Source organism: Numenius arquata, chromosome 17 (genome assembly GCF_964106895.1).
Source record: "Numenius arquata chromosome 17, bNumArq3.hap1.1, whole genome shotgun sequence".
Classification (NCBI taxonomy): domain Eukaryota; kingdom Metazoa; phylum Chordata; class Aves; order Charadriiformes; family Scolopacidae; genus Numenius; species Numenius arquata.
This window is the reverse complement of record NC_133592.1, coordinates 8,345,983-8,359,779: the sequence shown is the minus strand read 5'-3', so window position 1 is coordinate 8,359,779 and position 13,797 is coordinate 8,345,983. Positions and strand designations below refer to the sequence as shown.

The 13,797-nt window shown below is 47.3% G+C and overlaps 1 protein-coding gene across 1 annotated transcript in view; it reads left to right on the top strand.

Annotated features, from left to right (window-relative positions):
* The window catches only part of UBE2O (ubiquitin conjugating enzyme E2 O), a 66,585-nt gene continuing 52,788 nt past the window's right edge, over positions 1-13,797 (top strand). The window contains exon 1 of the mRNA XM_074159998.1: positions 1-384. Coding sequence (XP_074016099.1) covers positions 1-384 — 384 coding nt within the window. The remainder of the gene's footprint in view (positions 385-13,797) is intronic.

Here is a 13,797-nt window from a genome sequence, read left to right as displayed (position 1 = left end):
ATGGCGGACCAGCCCGCTGAGGCGGCCCCGGCCCCCGCCGCCGCCCCGGCCCCGGCTCCCCCCACCGCCCTGCCCCTGCCGGCCCCGCCGGGCGGCTCGCAGCGCCTCCTCTTCTCCCACGACCTGGTGTCGGGCCGTTACCGCGGCTCGGTGCGCTTCGGCCTGGTGCGCCTCATCCACGGCGAGGACTCGGACTCGGAGGAGGAGGAGGGCGGACGCGGGACCGGCGGCGGTGGCGGCGGTGCCGTCAGCTCGGGAGGCTCGGAGTCGGGAGGCCCCGGGGCCGGCGGGGCGGAGGAGGGCCGCGCCAGCCCGCTGCGGCGGGGCTACGTGCGGGTGCAGTGGTACCCGGAGGGCATCAAGCAGCACGTCAAGGAGACCAAGGTAACCGGGGCGGCCCCGGGCTCCGACGGTTCCCTCGGGGGGAGGCTGCCCGCGGCCTGGTTCGACCTCTGCGTCCCTCTCTGTGTGCCCCCGGGGGGGCCTGGCTCCGGCCGCAAGGCCTTGGAGGCCTCCCGGGGCAGGGGCCTGCGCGGCCCCACCGGCTCCCTCCCCTGCGGGCTGGGGTGTTTGCCTGCTCCGGAGGCACCCAAAAAGGGGGTTTCTTGCTCCTTTTTCCCCTCTTACCCCCACCCCGTCCTTGCCCTGTGCAGCAGTCTGAGCCTGGGGAAGGCGGACAGTGTCCTCCAGAGGTTGAAATCCCATTCCCTTCCTCCATCACGCTCCTTCTGGATGCTGCTGGTGGCAGAGCCCGGCTGTTTCACTGGGATTTAATGGCCTAAGGCGAGGCCTTGCCTGGGAAGGTGATTTGAGCCAGCTTCCCGACCCCTCTCCCGTGCTGGGGATGCGGGCCAGCATCTCTGCCTTTATTGGACGGTGTCGTCATCGCCTGTTTTAGGGGAGTCAGCAGCCGAATAGGGAAACCTTGACTTGATAAAGATTTCAGCCGCATGTAACCGTGGTTTAGATCTGCCCTTGTTTACCTGAGCGTGTAGCCCCACCGCTGACGAGGCATACGTAAATCTGTGACCTCTTAATTATAACCAGAGAGCCACAGGGTGCAGGTCTGGGTGAGGAGGATGTTCCCACTTCCCAAAGTTCGTCTGGGCGTGGGGTTTGGCGGGGACGGACTGACAGTAGGGAGACAAAAGCGAGCGAGGGGGCACTGTAATATAGCACAAAGGGGGCCTGCGAGGAATGGGCGTTGCACCGAACAAAACAGACAGCCTGTGCTGTCCTTGCAGGTCCCGGGGCTCTGCCGGGGCGGCAGGCGAAAGCGGGATGCTTCTGGTACAGCGCCTGCTTTGCCGTTTGAGAAATGGCCCCGTCCACCTGAGGGGAGATGGAGAGGAAGGAAGGTGTGTTGCAGTCCTGCAGACATCGGTAGGATCGCAAGTGCTAACAGAATGAGCTAAATTTAGGTGGTAGTGTCATTAGCCACGTGACTGGTTGGAGATAAGGAAAATGAAAACAGGTATCCAGAAAAGATACTGCTACATGATGTGTTTCTGCCTTAAAGAAAGAAAAGGCTTTCTTCCTCTAAAGAACCACAATTCAATCACTGCAGCCTTCCGAAAAAATCTTAGTGTGGTGTGGCAGCAAGAATTTGTCCCAAGTTGAGTGTGGTTTTCAGCATCTAAACAAAACCGCCTCGATTTGGGTGAGTAAACACAGATTTAGGAGTTGTTATTGGGGTTCCCAAATCCAGAGGTGTTAGCTCTGATTTAAGTCGCTTGGTAACTGTACCCTTTGCAGTGTTAGAAAAAGCTTGACTGGGGGGGGACCAGAAATCGAAGACAGTTATGTAAATAAACGCTCTGTCTGTCTTTCCTTTCCGTTGTCCTTCTTCTCTGGTGTAGGCGGCTTTACCACTCGGGTGGTAATAGACCCTGGGGAGAAGTTTCCTAAGTGCTTGAGGAATTTAGGTGTACTTACCATATTGATTTTTCCATTTGAAAAGCTGCCCGCTAACAAAATTGAGAGGCGGCGTGGATGGTCTGCGCTGCAGCTCAGGGTTGCTAAAAACAAATCTGACGCCATTGGAAGCATGTTGTGGGACTTACCATTTTGTGGTTATAATCAGGTTTGGTTTTTCTTTTTGCTGTCCGCTGACCTAGCCCTTTTTGGGTTACAGCAATGTGTGAGAACCAGCCAGGTGAGCCTGACCTGCTTGTTGTTGTCCGTGCTGGGAGGGGTACAAACCACCAGCACCATGGGGTTGTCCTGGGCCTGAAGTTTGTTGGCTTTTGGGTGCTGTTACCTCCTGTTATCTGCAGATACATCTTTTGGCTGTGACTGTGACTCTCCAGCATCTTTGGCTGTGAGATTCTTGTTTGACGTCCTTAAAAATGTTAACCTGTTCTGGTCGCAGCCAAACCATGGATTAAAGAGGGTGCTTGTTGCACACTTTTATTACTTTTTATTTCCCTCAGCTTTTAATTCTGCAATGGGCCGAGGGTAAAGGTGCTCCTGGGGCCAGGGCTTTCACCAGCCCCATCTTGTGACTGTTCTGTATGTTCAATCCCATTTCTGTGTAGAAGGCTGGGTGCCTGTCTGTCCCCTGTTTGTCAAGCACTTTTAAGATCTGTAAACGCTGGTGCATGTATTGGATAAAACGAGTGTTCTAACTAGGGAAGGGAAGAAATAAATTTATTGCAAGTTTTGAGGATAGTGAAACATCACCTTTGGCTCCTGGTGCAAAGGTGAAAATCAGTTTTCTGCACCCAATCATAATCCTAGAGCTTTCCTGTCTTATCTTTAAACTATGAGGGGGTTAAAATATCTTTTTTTTTTTTCAGCTAGGGAGTAGGTAGGGTAATCCCTTCCACTGTTGCTTCTAGAAGTTCAGTGCTTGCTGTTGCTCTTTCCTGTTGCAAGTGGTAGGCAGACTGCCACCCAAGCACACAGTTACTGATGTTAATAAGTAATAGAAACTTTCTCTTGAGATAGAGCTAGCATTTGGTACAAAGCCCCACTAGCTCCTCCAACTGAATAAATGATTTATCCAAGTGCATTCCTGCCTTTGATTCCCGTGTTGATAGTCATTAGTGATATCATGGCAATGATGTAAATGAAAGAAGAGCCAGGATTTTGTACCCTCTGGCTCAGTGTGCTCCTTTCCTGCCATCCATGACCACTTCCCCATTCAAAACCCTGGGAAATCATTGTTGCTGAATATTGTAAAACCCAAGCAGTCCTGGAAGGAGAAAGCTTCCCTTTCCGAGTACGTTTGCCATCTGTGTCTTGCCTGACCCAGCAAACCTGAAGAGCAGTCCCTGTGACAGGCTAAAGCCATCTCTCTTGTCTTCATGGTACCCTTTGAATGCCAGATGTAATTTGCAACTCAGGTTGTGAAAATGCTGTGAACTGGTGTGAGCACTTGATGCTTTTTCTAACAACTTAGCAGGAGTGCTTGAGACCCAGCTGAATTTGAATTTCAGGATTTCTCAGCTGCAGGTCTGATGCATGCTTGAGCTACCTTGGGGAACTTTATAAAGATGCATGAACATACTAGATATTAGCGAGGCTCATAGGGCGCCTTGAAATGCTGCTACCCTTCCTCCTGCCTTTTGCCTGAGAGCTCTCTGCCACCTTTAATTTCCACAAAGCCTGTGCAGGGCAGACATGCCTCTTCTGCAGCTGGGGGAATGGAAAGTGCAGGTGTTGTGTTTCAGCACTTTTATCTAAAGACCTTCAGCTGCCCAGGTCTGAGCTCCCAGCTTCCGAGCTGTCTGCCTTGGGAACCCAAGGCTTGTGCCAGTGTCCTGGTGTGATGCTGTGGTACACACATGTGGTGCTGATTGATTTACCTATAGGGGACCCTATAGGGCCTCAGGATTGCCATAAGAGTCAAGGTGAATTTTCTTTTAAGTTTTTAGCAACCTTTTGTTAGGTGCAGAATACAGCTTGGTTTGGGTGGCTCTTACTGCGTTCAGCTTTGCTTTGGAAACAGACTCAAATGATCAGGACTCCTCAGACGTAATCCAGTGGCTGATCAGCGTGTTAGCTGGGAATGATCTGATGTTATCTCCACAAGTCTCTCTCTGAATTCAACTCTGCTTCATCCCACACAGCCCTTCTGTTCCTTCCCACCCTTCACTGCTATAATTTCTTGACCTCAGATACCAAGTCATGAATATAAGGTTTCAGGAGAAGCTTCTGAAGATGTTATACTCTCGTCGTTCCAAAGTTTTGAAGAATATTTTGTTTCTTATCTGAATTCTGCCATGTAGTTACTACTGTGACCCAAACTTTTAAGTTGCGGTCTTTCTGTGCTTATGCTATGGGGGAATGAAATATTTCCTTTCTCAGAAGGTCTGTGTTTTCCCTCTGTGTCCCTTTACAGCCACTCTCAGCCCTCGCTGCTGGGATCCCAGCCCACCAGCATGTGCTCTTCAGATGTTAACCCAGCTAGTGACTCTGTGGAACCCATTTGCAGTTGGGGGATGAAAACAGAGTGCCTTAAAAATCCTCCAGCTTCAAACCCGGCAAGGTGTCGCCGTCTGGTAGTGCGGGGGTGCAGCGTCGAAGCATTGCAGTGGATGGAGAGGGACAGCAGGGTCCTTTTCGGGAGCCACCAGGAAATGCTGGTCACAGCGCAGAGCTCTGGTTTTGTTGCAGCACATAAATTCAGTGCCCATAAACTATTAATACTGGGTTTTATCGCGTGAGGAAGCTGTATCTAACCCTCTTTTCGCAGCTGGCATTTCAGTTAGTCTCCCAGGGGGGCTCTTTGAAACCACCTGATGTTTCTAGCTGTTAGAGACAGGAGAAGAGAAAAGGCTTACTGGAATTTCTGCAGTTCTCTGTAAAATAGATCCATTTTAATGGGTGACCTTTCCATCTTGTGAGCATCCATTGCAAGGTTACGTACCATTGAGTCTATTCCCCATTTTCCTTTGATTTCTTTGGCTCTCGCAATATAGACTTGGGGTTCATCATTAATATTTTACTGGAGAAGTGGAATCCGGCACAACTCGCTGTATGGAATTCTCAGGAGTACTAAATACTCTACGCTATTACTGTATGGAGAATTGCTTTGTGTACAGCCTGCAGAGTGAATTGATAATTCAGGAGTTGCAAATGGCCACCTGGGCTAAGCAATTAATTATAACTATTCCAAATCTAGACAGGAGCGTTATTTTTAAAATGGATGAAACCTCTCCCCAAGCCAGCAATTTTTGTGACGTGCTCTCGTCCAAGGTGCACTCACTTTCAATGTGCTGGTATAGCTTAAGAAAAACCCCAAACTAAATTAGTAATGCTCTTAGGACTAGTAAACAAACTAATGTGCACTAAAAGCTTTAGAAGGAATCAATCAAAGCCCGTGACAGGCTTTGAAATACCTGGGTGAATGAGGCATTTTGCTGCAGTTTTCTCATACAGGTTGTTCCTTTGCTGATGTGATGCGGCTCCAATCCAGACTTCTGCAGAGAAGCTGCTTTAAGCAGTTTGATAAAGTTACTTTTTTTTTTTTTTCTTGGCTGAAGATTCTTCACTGAAGTTAAACGGCAGAAGCTTTGACAGCTGATTTTTGGGGCAAGGTCTTGCTTACGTATGGCAGCTGTTCTCGGCTCCTCTCCTCTCTTTAGAGGAAAGACACTATTTTTAATGTTTGGCATCTGTGTTGGTGCTGGGAAATAATTTGCGTTTGCGAAGCTAAAAGCCTCCTCTCCTTTGACTGTTTGATTGTTTAATTACTTGGGGGATTTCAAAGTCTCAGAAGGTGATGACACCTCCCTAAATACTACTTAGGAAAACCTGCCTCATTGTTTCCACTCTACCCTTACCTCCCACCATGGGCTGGGGTTTTGCCCAAATGGGTCGTTGTAAGCACAGGAGCCGGTACTTTCATCTGAAATCTTTGCACTTACTTTTGAGGTTGTCAGTCCTGAGTTTCCTGGGACGGAGAGATGCGAGATGATGGCTTGGATTTCTTTCTTTCTTTTTATGTTGCGCTCTGGAGCACTTGACCCTGTAACTCAGTTCAGGCTCTACCTTGTGTAGCTGCTGTGTCCCACCCCTGAGAGCTTTAGACCTGTGGCAAGTTAGGAGAATGCTAACTCATCTTCTGGAACAAAAAAGCTCCCTATTGAGACTCCGTGGTAATGTGTGAGCTTTTTTCCATTTGTTGTTAGACTTCTAAACAGATGTGTGCGTGTTTGTGGCTGAAACTAAAATGTTCTAACTTGAATTAGCAAAGCTACCAAGCTTCAGCAAAAGTCATTTTCTCTTAAGGACGAGGGCCTGGGACTGGGTGGGGGATTTACCTTTGACAGATATTGATAAGCGGTTTAGATTTCTGAATGTTATGTGTTTCTGTGAAGGGAGCAGCAGACTACGTGGGGGGTGCAGCGATAATGATTGTAAAGGCTGATTAGAGCCATCAAATACTATGCAAAACATGTGGTTTTGGCAGCAGAGGTGGTGGGGATTACTGCTAACTGTAATAGCTGCAGCGCTTTCAGATGTGCCAGAGTTTCAACTTAACGGGTGTGCTTTTAATTTTATTGCTTTTTTTGGTGCGTACGGAATGAATTGCGTGGAGAATCCTATGCCTGCGGTGGTAACCCTTCGTGCAGGTAGTTGTGTTGTGGGCTCGGCCGTGATTCTTGATAGAAAGCATCTCTTACTGTGTGTTTCAGGGTTATTCTTACCTACCTTGTGCATTTGATTGTGTGTATGGAATCATGTCTACCCCCGGCTTTGGGGAGAGCTCGGACCAGGCAATGGAAGTGGTCCGGGTGGAAACTGAATGTTTACTGGGCTGAAACCTTCAGAGCATGGTGTGGATGGAAACAAAGGTATTGATGGTGGATGTGGACTTGATAAACCATATCTTGGGAGAGGTAAGGGGAAGTACAGGTGATGTTAGACTTGTCTTCTGCCCTTAACTGTGTAGGGTTTAAAGTAACTTAATGAAGAGAGAGATCCAATGAGCACCTGCAGCTGGAATTCCTCCCTCTTACAGAATATGACATGTAGGTTAAAGTCAAAAACATGGGTTGAGAGTGGTCAGATTTTAAGACTAAGAAATCTGTACCTCTGTACACTAGACTGTGCTTTTTGGGTTGTTTTTTAAAGAACTGACATCACCTTTATGCTGTGTTCGTCCTTCTCCATTGGTCAGGTGCATGTCACACCAAAGAAGCCCTGACTGCGGAGGGGGTTGCAGTGCTGTTCGGTTCGGGTTATGGGCAAGACTTCAGCTAATGGCACCAATGCCTGTACACTGAGCTTAGAGCATGTGTCTACCAACCTGCTGGTCTAAACTTTAATAAATGAATGGCTAGAGAAGTGTGGAAGTGGTGTCTAGAGCAGTATCTTAATGATGACCTGTAGTTTTGGGTTTGGTGGTGTTTTCTTTTGGCCTTGCTTGAGCTATTCGTTTCTGGCATGGGATAGAAGGTTGCTTGGGTATATAAGGGAAGCAGGTGGAAGCCAAGATACAAAATGGGTTTTGTGAATATATGCTGAGATCTTGAAAGTGGGACGCATCAAGCTACATTTTAATTTGCTTGGTTTTTCAAGGGGAGCTCCCTGCTACAGAGGTATGTTGGATGCTCTGGGTAGGTAGTTAGGCTTCTTTGTGATTACAAAGCTGCATTTGTTCCCTGCTTTTGCCATAGTCTTTAAAATCATGACCTCTTGTTTCTTTCCTCAGCAGCTGGTGCTGTGACTCTCTGTGAAACGAATGGGCAATGTGAAGGCTGTTGGTAGGAGGTGAGACGAAGGACTTGCAGGAAAGCAGGATAGGAAGGGAACAGGAGCACTCAGTATCTTACTGTAGCTTCCAGGCCAGGAAAAAAATTTAATTTACGGGAGTAAATTTGAAACAAGAAAACCCTGCTCAGCTTGCGTTTGCAGTGGTATCACTTCACAGCCTCTGGTTACAGCCTCTTGAGTTGAAGAAAAACTGGGTAGCTGTGCCCTTGGTCCATTAAGCAGCAGTTCGTTTTGTACCGTAAAATTGCAGCAGGGGTACCATGTGGTTCTGTATTCAGCACACATCAAACACAGCCTCGGTGGTTTATTCTTACCCCTGCCTATAAAGCCATTAGCTTTTCTGCTTGGGAGGGAGGGGTTTGGGGACTGACAAGTGAAGAGGGCTATTTAATTGCCAGTTGAAAAGACGAGGAGCTTAAGGCTTTTAACTGTGTTTTTTAGCCCAAAGCTGGGAGCTCCTGATGCATCATTCCTGTTGAAGTGACTGGGTAGCTTTCATTCATCGGTAGATGATGAACCTTCTGCTTAGTGAAATACACTAATGCTAGGAGAGCTGGAATTAGTTCCATCACGACTGATTTATTTTTTTACCTACTTTTGAAAGGATATAACTTCTTTGAGAATATAAGACTTTTGCGTATGAATCATTTGGGTTGTAAGAAAGGGTGCTGCTTCTGCTGATAAGGATACTTAGCAGGTAAGTAGCACTTTTCATCTTCAAAGGGTTTTCTGGGCTCTGAAGTGGCTGTGCCTGTTGGAAAGGTGACAAAACCTTTCCCCTCAGGTGACTCTGGGTAAGGGAGCCTGCATCAGCGCTGCCCGGCCATGGTGTGTGCTCACTGTCTTCTGTCTGACCGTTTCTGATCAGGGCTGGAGAGCACGAGCTGGTGAGTTTGTGGAAGAAAAACTTGTGACCTTCCTCAGTGCAGGTATAGCTAAAGAATTCTGTCCAGGCAAATTATTCTCACCCCAAATCATAATACATTGGTTATTCTGCATATGGGATGCTTGGAAACTAGATGGCATACTGTATATCTTGCTATTGAAGAACTCAAGTGTGATTTGATTTTACTCATGTGAGTAGCTAAGTTGAGTAACCCAGCATTTTTAAAACTTAGTTTAGGTATAAATCTAGTGAGCTGTGGGTTTTTCAGGGCTGGGTTAGAAATGTAGTCAGTGAAGAGCAGCCTGGATGTAGTTGATAGCGGTGTTTCTAGAATCAAGTGGGTGTTTCAGGCCTCTTGGCTCAAGAGACATTGTTAAATAACCGATCCTTGATCTCAGTCCTCAGTGAAATTGCTGGCAGCAGCTCCGCTGAAACACGGTTGGAGCTTGAGTAGCACTGATCTCCAAGGAGCCTTGGTATTTTCCTTCGTCCGGCTTTGCTCCACATGGCACTGAAATGGCCACTTCTGCCTTCCCTGCTGCAGAGGGGTCGGGGGTCTCAACTCCTGCAGCAGGGGGGCTCTGCCCTTCCGAAGCACCCGGTGCTACTGCTGGCCTCCGACTTTGCATCTTTGCTTTTCAGTATTTGAGATGAGTGTGCATAGAGCACTGCTTTGTATTTTTCTTCAGAGTTGATCAGATCATAGAATAGTTTGGGTTGGAAGGGACCTTTAAAGGCCATCTAGTTCCACCCCCCTGCCATGGGCAGGGACATCCTCAACTAGATCAGGTTGCTCAGAGCCCCATCCAACCTGACCTGGAATGTTTCCAGGGATGGGACATCTACCACCTCTCTGGGAAACCTGGGCCAGTGTCTCACCACCCTCATTGCAAAAAATCCCTTCCTTATATCTAGTCCAAAACTACCTCCTTTTAGATTAAAACTATTGCCCTTTGTCCTATCGTAACAGGTCCTACTAAAAAGTCTGTCCCCATCTTTCTTGTAGCCCATTTGAGTACTGGAAGGCTGCAGTAGGGTCTCCCTGGAGCCTTCTCTTCTCCAGGCTGAACACCCTCAACTCTCTCAGCCTGTCCTCACAGCAGAGGGACTCCAGCCCTCTGAGCATCTTTGTGGCCTCCTCTGGACCCGCTCCCTCTCTTTCCTTCGCTGAGGTCTGCAGAGCTGGACGCAGCACTGCAGGTGGGGTCTCACCAGCGTGGAGCAGAGGGGCAGAATTGAGCTGTTGACCGCTACCCTCTGGATGCAACCATCCAACCAATTCCTCATCCACTGAACAGTCCGCCCATCAAATTCATAGCTCTCCAGTTTCCAACAAGGCCCTGTTTGTCCTTTGGCTTTGCTCTTCTGTCTGCTTTTGAAGATAAAGGTGTTTGTTGTTTTTTTTTCTTGGAAGGTGGGTTATGTATCTGCCGTATTAGGGAGGTGCCGTATTAGGTATCTGGAGGTATCTGTATTAGGTATTAGGGGGGTGATTGTGCCCCTGTACTCAGCACTGGTGAGGCCACACCTCGAGTATTGTGTCCAGTTTTGGGCACCTCAATACAAGAGAGATATCGAGGTGCTGGAGCGAGTGCAGAGGAGGGCAATGAAGCTGGTGAAGGGCCTGGGAAACAAATCATATGAAGAGCGGTTGAAGGAGCTGGGACTGTTTAGTATGAGGAAGAGGAGGCTGAGGGGAGACCTTATCACTCTCTACAACTACTTGAAAGGACACTGTAGAGAGGTTGGTGCTGGTCTCTTCGCACAGGTAACTAATGACAGAACAAGAGGGAATGGCTTCAAGCTCCAACAGGGTAGGTTTAGATTGAACATCAGGAAAGAATTTTTCACAGAAAGAGTGGTCGGACATTGGAATAGGCTGCCCAGGGAGGGGGTTGAGTCACCATCCCTGGATGTGTTTAAGAGACGTTTAGATGTGGTGTTGGGGGATATGATATAGGGGAGAACTTTGTAGAGTAGGGTAGATGGTTGGACTCGATCCCAAGGGTCTCTTCCAACCTGGATGATTCTATGATTCTATCTAATCCAAGTGAATAACTCTTATGGCTATTGCTAGAAATATCCACACTTCTGTTCAGTGCCTGAGTCTGAGTTCCTTGAAACAGCATCAGTCTTGAGACAAAATAGCCACATTTTCTAAATTCAGAGTTACTACACAGTTGTGCGACTGGCTGGAAATGGTGCATAATGAAACGCCTCTTCATATTTGCTTTGTCCTTAACACGTGTGACTTCTGTCGGAAGCCTCTTCTCTGTCCTTGTGCCACTGGTTGTAAAAGTTGCTCTGGTTTCCCATGCTGAAGTCCCATCTTGTCTTGGGGAATTGTCTGTGGGCTTCAGTTTAAAGCAGAAAATGGGAGCGGGGGAGAGGGAGGAATCTCCGTCCTTCCTGGAAAACTTCTGGGTTTGTGGGTTTTTTTGTTGTTTGTTTTTTTTTTTTTTTTGAAGTCTGCAGATGCGGATGATTCATTTGCTTCCTGTAAGAGGTGGGCTGGCCAACGTTTTGGGTGTATTCCAAAGAGTTTGGGAAGCATTTCCTAAGGAGGTGGTTTAGTATGTAATGTTTCCTCCTTGGGGTATATCTAATGCAGCTTGTGATTGATGAACATAGACCTGAATTACCCTGACTGTGGAAGCTTTCTGAACTGGAGCAAACTTCATGGGATGAAGTGAGCTCCATCCTGCATGAAGCACCTTGCCTCCTAGGCTATGCATCTCTGTATATTCCTGAAATATAGGAAAGAAAAGAGCACCCTGCAGAATTACACAGTGAGGAAGGTGACACTGCACATAATTCCTGGCTGCTTAGATTAAAAAGATGAAATCCTGAAATTTCTTCTTATACATTAGTTGATATTTTTATCATCCAAATGTGCGAGCCGTCGCTGTTTTGAGATCTCACTTTACATGTAGAAATCAGACAATCGGATTCAGGGTGTGTATTGCCTCGGGAACTACCTTTTCACCCAGAACATCTGACCTGCACAGCTGAATGGGCTTATTTGCCCTTCTGACTCTCGGGCCAGAAACTTCCTCTGTTTCCTTTTGTGTGGTGTTGGGGACTGTGCTGGTATGTGACAGAGAAACGTCTAATTTGGTTCATGAACGAAATCTGCCCTGTAATGATAAAGCAAAATGCTAAGTACAGGGTGACTTTACTGTAATAAAATATGTGCCGGGCAGGAACTCCCCCTGGTTAGTTGTGAGCACTGCGGGCTAGCACTAGCCAGGGCATCCTGAGCCAGGATGCAGCAGCAGCAATTCCGTGTATCCCTCAGGGAAGGTCTGTCATAAAAAGAGTTAAACCGTTTGCTTTGATTTCTTGAATTAGGAAGCTGTCCCAACCTTGATGAGAAAATTTGTAATTTGTAGCATAACCGTGCAAGCAGTTTACACCCATCTCTTCTTGTAAAAAGCAAACCCGACTCCTAAATAGCTTCTTGCCTTTATAAATGTGCTATTATGTGGTGAGCACAATCATTTTCTCCCTTTTCACCCTCCGACTGTGTATGACTGACTTCCTTCCCAGACAGGCTCTTTCCCTGCTTGTCTTGCAGCCCCTGCTCCAGCTCGTACCGTGCTCTCTTCATCAGAATTTGCTCTGGCTGCCTTGATCAACCTCGAGAACCTGGCTGAATGGTATTAATGTTTCTTTCCTGAGGCTGCTTTTATCTGAGCCCAAGTGTCAGATGAAAACTTAACACTTCCCGTATCGAGCACTCTTAGTATTTCACGGGAGTATTGGGTGATCAGCTCTCGTATTTCTTGTTTTGTTGGGGATCTTAGAGAAAGATTAATAATTTTTAGGAAATAAATATCACAAATACAGTAATTGATGTGGTTGCTGTAGTGCATGTGTAAAATTTTTAATTGGAGGAGTCTTTCTGTTGTTTTTCGGTTTGGTTTTTTTTTTTTTTTCCCCCAGTGTTGACACTTTGAACTTTGGAAGGAATCCAGGCTAAGTTCCTGGCTTCCTCTTAATCGTGCTGTCTGCATTTTTTTTCTCTATTCTCAGTAACATAATTCAGTACCAGGTTGCCACCCATAGATACTGGTTACCATTTGGAATCTATCTGCTCTTGCACAACGGTTAAAATAATTGTGAGTTGAGTTAGATCCTATGTTAGTGTAGTGAATGTGGCCTGAGTGTGTGTTGCACTAATTCTGTGTATTCTGCTGTTTAATTGGCGTTCAGGTGCAAACACACGATGTGTATTCGCACCTTCCCTCCTCTCCCACAGTGATGCTTTGGCTGCTTTTGTTTCTGCCCCACGCAGTTGCTTTCTCTTCAGATTAGGGCGTCCTTCTGATTAGCATTTGTACAACCATGCAAGCCAGGCAGTTTTGTAGAGAAAACACTCTTATCTGAGAACTCCCTGAGCTGGCATACTTGCTGCAAAAGCTGTTTTTTTTCCTTTAGTGGTTGTGGAGGTGGTTGGAAGCTGATGTTGAGCCCTATGTGTGGGGTTTGACAAGCTGCATTTGACCTTCTTGGCCAGAGTCAGTTGGGCAGATCAGTCTCATCACCCACCCTTCCTCTGATAGTTACTGTTGTGTGCACTTCATTGCCCCTGGTGACTGACATGAACCTTAGCTTTCTCTTCTGATAACTTAATTAATCTCTTCTAATCTGGCATTGGTAAGTGTTTGCTGTCAGGAGAGCTGGAATGAGAAATGGAGTGAGAGGATCAGCTTTTAAAGGTGGTGTTTGTAGGGCAGATTCCCATCTCCGTGCTCCTGTACCTGCTTCTCGAAGTGACTGTTGTTCACTTTATGCTGCTAAAGGTGGCAACAGACTCGGGGTGGAGAGCTCTTGCTTTCCAGAGCTCGGATCTTTGACTGCTTAGTACCATTTGGGCTGGCAAGCCATTTTGTAGAAGCATTTATGAGCAATCTTTGAAGTCTGCTCTGCAGCTCCTATCTCTATCTCCTTGGTGCCGGAAGAATCCTGTTGATGCGACGATGGCAGCGAAGCGAGCACCCCAGGAGCTGGATAGTCGGTGAGTCTTGTTCTGGAAAGCAGCCTGAGACATCTTTGTGAAATGCTGTTTGCTCTCGTTAGTGCTGCTAACTCAGCTCAGCTACAGTTCAGCTTGGGTTCCCTGCCTCTTCATCTACGGCACTGGCAACGCTTGAATGAAGGCTTAAAACAAAAGATCAAGGATT